The sequence below is a fragment of the Microtus ochrogaster genome, chromosome 5 (assembly GCF_000317375.1).
Source record: "Microtus ochrogaster isolate Prairie Vole_2 chromosome 5, MicOch1.0, whole genome shotgun sequence".
In the NCBI taxonomy this organism is placed as follows: Eukaryota; Metazoa; Chordata; class Mammalia; order Rodentia; family Cricetidae; genus Microtus; species Microtus ochrogaster.
Window position 1 is genome coordinate 93,994,866 of NC_022012.1, and position 4,296 is coordinate 93,999,161.

General features: G+C 57.6%; 1 protein-coding gene across 1 annotated transcript in view; it reads left to right on the forward strand.

Moving 5' to 3' along the window:
• Positions 1 to 2,982, forward strand: part of Zbtb47 (zinc finger and BTB domain containing 47) — a 9,757-nt gene extending 6,775 nt beyond the window's left edge. The window contains exons 5-6 of the mRNA XM_005348129.2: positions 26 to 170; positions 293 to 2,982. Coding sequence (XP_005348186.1) covers positions 26 to 170; positions 293 to 567 — 420 coding nt within the window. The 3' untranslated portion in view covers positions 568 to 2,982. The remainder of the gene's footprint in view (positions 1 to 25; positions 171 to 292) is intronic.
• Positions 2,983 to 4,296: the final 1,314 nt, after the last annotated feature.

Genomic DNA, 4,296 nt, shown 5'->3' on the forward strand with positions numbered 1-4,296 from the left:
TCTGCAGCTCTTCCCCTCCCCGCAGAACTGCAATGAACGCTTCCAGTACAAGTACCAGCTGCGCTCACACATGAGCATCCACATCGGTCACAAGCAGTTCATGTGCCAGTGGTGCGGCAAGGACTTCAACATGAAGCAGTACTTCGACGAGCACATGAAGACACACACAGGTGCGCGCCCTCCCGCCAGGCCTCAGTTCACCTCTGGGTCCCCTTGTCCCCGAGTTGGGCAGGATGGGGTGCCAGGGGAGCTAGGGCTGGCCGTAACACTCCTGCTGCCCCTCCAACCACAGGGGAGAAGCCATACATCTGTGAGATCTGTGGCAAGAGCTTCACCAGCCGGCCCAACATGAAGCGGCACCGGCGCACGCACACGGGAGAGAAGCCCTACCCGTGCGACGTGTGTGGCCAGCGCTTCCGCTTCTCCAACATGCTGAAGGCACACAAGGAGAAATGTTTCCGTGTCAGCCACCCACTGCCCAGCGACCCCGCCACCCTGCCCACCGCACACCTGCAGCCTACAGCCCCTCTCTTCCCCACTGCAGCTCCCAGGCTGGACACCAACTGACACCCAGCACAGTCCCTCCTGGCCAGGGACAGCAGAAACACAGGCTGGGGGCTGTGCTGCGGCTGGATACCCCTGGTACATGCTGGGAGCCCCCTTCTGCAGCTCTTTGCAAGTTCTACTCCTTATCTTTGGGAGTAAAGGAACAGAGGGGGACTGGTTGGCCACACCCCTCCAGGTGAGGGGTGCTAGAGGCAGCAGATGCAGGCCAGGAGCCAGGCAGGGCCTGGGTCAGCCTCACCTGCTCACCCCAGCTTCCCTGTGCCCCTAACTTACTCCCTAGAATGGGAGGTTTTGGGGAGAATTTGGGTGCACCCCTGTTGAAGGAGTTGTAGACCAGACCCCCCCAGGAGGCCTGTAGCCAGGGAGGCCTGGCAGGGTAGGGGAGAGGCAGGAGATAAAGGCTGCAGACCCCCTCTGTGTGGTACAGAGTGGAGCAGGTGGGGGCTGGCCCCCATGGGTTCCTTTTCCTAGTCACATCCCTGCCAGGCAGGTTCAGGGATCCTCAGCCTGTGCTGGACTTTTAAAGAGCCCCAAATCCTGGAAGGAACCTCCCCAGGTGCTGGGGACCAAGCCTTCAGGGGATGGAGAAGCTAAATCCCCAGCCCCAGCTTCCAGGGGTCCTGCAGGAGAATGAGATGCCAGGGGTGGGCCCCCCAGGAGCCTCAGGCAAGCAGTTCAGGGTTTCAAGGTGCTATCTGTGGGTCAAGGGACAGGGAGCTGTCCACAGGGCACCCCTGTCCCTTACCAGCCTGCCTGGCTGGACTCTCCCACCAGGAGACACATGCATCTGTGTCTGCTCCCCAGAGGCCCACATGAGGCCTCTCTTCTCCTGGGGCCTCTGGCTGGCTCCTGGTCCCTCCTGCACTCGGCACTGTCTGGTGTGCTGCAGTTCAGCCAGGGAGAGAAGCCAGTGGGAGCAGGGAGCTCAGCCAGTGCCCAGTGCTTGCCCTTGTGAGGCAGGCACTAATAGGTGACCCTTCTCTGTTGTCATTTAATGTCCTTATTCCTGCGTTTGGATGGGAGAGAGTTTCCATAAGCTGCGGTTCCTCGTCCCGATCTCCCTCTGTTCATAAGCTTCTGTTCCTTACACTCTGCACCTTATCCTCCCCATCACCGCCTTCCCTTCCCAGCATGGGCGCACTGGGAAGAGGCCTGTGCCCGCCGGTCACCGGCGGAGGGTGCCACACCCCTCCGACCTCAGAGGCCCATGGCATTGGGACAGAGGGCTGGGGACATTTTAATCATCAATAAACGAAGCACTTTATTCTGTACAGGTGTGGGCAGGCCCAAGGCACCCTCCTGATTCTGCTCTCTGGGCTAGGAAGGTCTGAGTGGTCAGGCTCCCCGTGTAGGCACTGTTCCCCCAGCCTGGAGAGTCGGGCTGCAAGCGTAGCCTCTGGTCTCTCTGTGTCCTCGGGGCAGACAGGTAGGGACCCCACCCGGGTGAAGTCTCCGGCCTCACTGCCCAAGGTCGGGGCTTCCAGCTCCTTTAGTTTAGCTGTTCTTCCCTTTGATCTCTGGGCTTCCACGATGTCCTCAGGGACCCCTTTCCTGCCCCTCACTATTTCTAACCTTTGGCCCCAGTGCCTGGCAGTTCTGCAGAGCTGGCTCACATTTTCAAAGAAGAAAAAAAGCTGACCACCTCAAGGGGTCCCCACCCTTCTTGTCAGTTGCTGGCCTTGTGGCCTTCATCGGGCTAGGACCCAGGTCTGTCTGTCCATTCTTCAGGAAGCAGCAATCTGAAGGGTAGGGATTGGGAATGAAGCCCTGTCCCAGGAGTTGAGTTTCCCACACCCTTCCCCCTTCCCCAGGGGGCCAGACAGGTCCTGGGTACTGAGTGATGGTTGCCGTGCAGAAGGTGGACACAGCCCTCTGTCCCCTAGGCTGCTGTGTGCCTGGTGCTACACACATCACCCTACCCATGTGGGGTTCCCTGTGCTTCTTGATGCCATAGAATTGGGGTTCATGTCTAGCCAGCTTCTACACTTTTAAAAAGATGGCCAAGTCACTGAACGTTGGCATGAAGGAACTGGAGCAGGATGGGAACTTCCAAGGCCCACCCAAGAGACAACCTTGGCAACCATCACTTCTGGGAACATTTGCTGGGGCTCTTGCCCAGCTGGACTTGGTAGGTCTAGTCCTGGGCCTGCTTCTCTGAAGTGATACAAGACACTCTGGTCTTGGAGCAGTTGATAGGGCGTCTCCATGGAGACCTGGTGTGGTCTGAACCCAGGGATGACCACCTCCATGTCCCCTCACAGGTCTAGGTGGTGCAAAGGCTAGACAGGTGTGTAGAGCTTTGAAGTCTGGTTGTATATGACACCTCATGGTCCCAGGGTGGGGACAGTAGGCATTCAAGGGGGATCAAAGGGGAATAAATTCAGTAGTGCTCCTGGCCTTTGGCCCAGCCTCTTCTTTGTGTTGCTGCCTGAGTGGGCATTGCAGGTGTCCCAATATCTCAGCACACAGCCCCGTGGGTATTTAGGGCACTCACAGGGGCCCACCATTACCACTCAAGGCTTGGATGAAATGGGTCCCCATTGCATCTGGGACTTTGATCACATACAGAAAGGCCCCAAAGTCCTGAAGTTCTGGTATCTGATGTGGTGACCCCAAGGCAGCACCCATGAGACTCCGGGGCCACAGTCCTGGAGTCAGCAGAGCCTGCCCATCTCATTCACCAGCTCAGCCCTCTGGCACATTGAAAGCTGGGGACCTCACAGGTATTCCCAGTCACTCACGCTCTACTTGGTGGAATCCTGGAGACGTGGGTCTCCACAGCTGTGATCTGTCACCCTGCCCTCGGGCGCAGAGTGCCTCAGACAGACCTGGAGGCCTGGTAGGGAGGCTGCAGGTGAGGGTCTCCTGCTTCAAGACACAATTAGATGCGGCAGAGTGTGCCTGTAACACACACTCTTGGGGGCAGAAACAAGAGGGCTAGGAGTTCAAAGCCAGCCTGCCCTGTCTCAGGAAACCCTAAGACTCGAAACAAGCCATGACGTGAGGGGCTGCTGCTTTTGCTGTTTGGTTTTCAAGACAGGGTTTCTCTGTGTAGCCCTGGCTGTCCTGGTCTACTCACTCTGTAGACCAGACTGGCCTTGAACTCAGAGATCTGCCTGCCTCTGCCTCCCAAGTGCTGGGATTAAAGGCGTGCGCCACCACTGCCCAGCCATGAATGGGCTTCTTGGGAGGATCCTGTTATGTTCCTTTCTCCTTTACCCTTTGTCCCTCAGGGTGCCACTTCCACACAGGGCTCTAGGCTGTAAGCTATGGGTGTCAGACAGCAGTCAGAGTGCCTAGAACATTCCTGTTCCCCCAGGGTTTAGGCCCAGGTTGCTGTCTTTCCTCTTGACCTGAAGCCCAGTTGGGAAGGCTGTACTTTGTCTATGCTTGCATGGTTTGAAGGCCATGAACAAGACATGCCCTCCGGCTTAGCAGTTTTCTCCAGCCTTCTCTTGCTATGACACGGCTTCTTAGCTGTGTCTGGTAAGTAACTCAGGTGAGGCTGGGTTCCTCTGTGGTGACAAGCCACCCACACTTCAGGGCCACAACACCTGTGACCCTGTGGGGTCTCTGGGAGGGAATGACAGATGACTTGGGCCTGTGGCACAACCATGTTGACTTGTGTCTCCAGAATGACGAGCTAGGGTGGGGACAGCATGCCGCTGTTCAGAGATGACGAGCTAGGGTGGGGACAGCATGCCGCTGTTCAGAGATGACGAGCTAGGG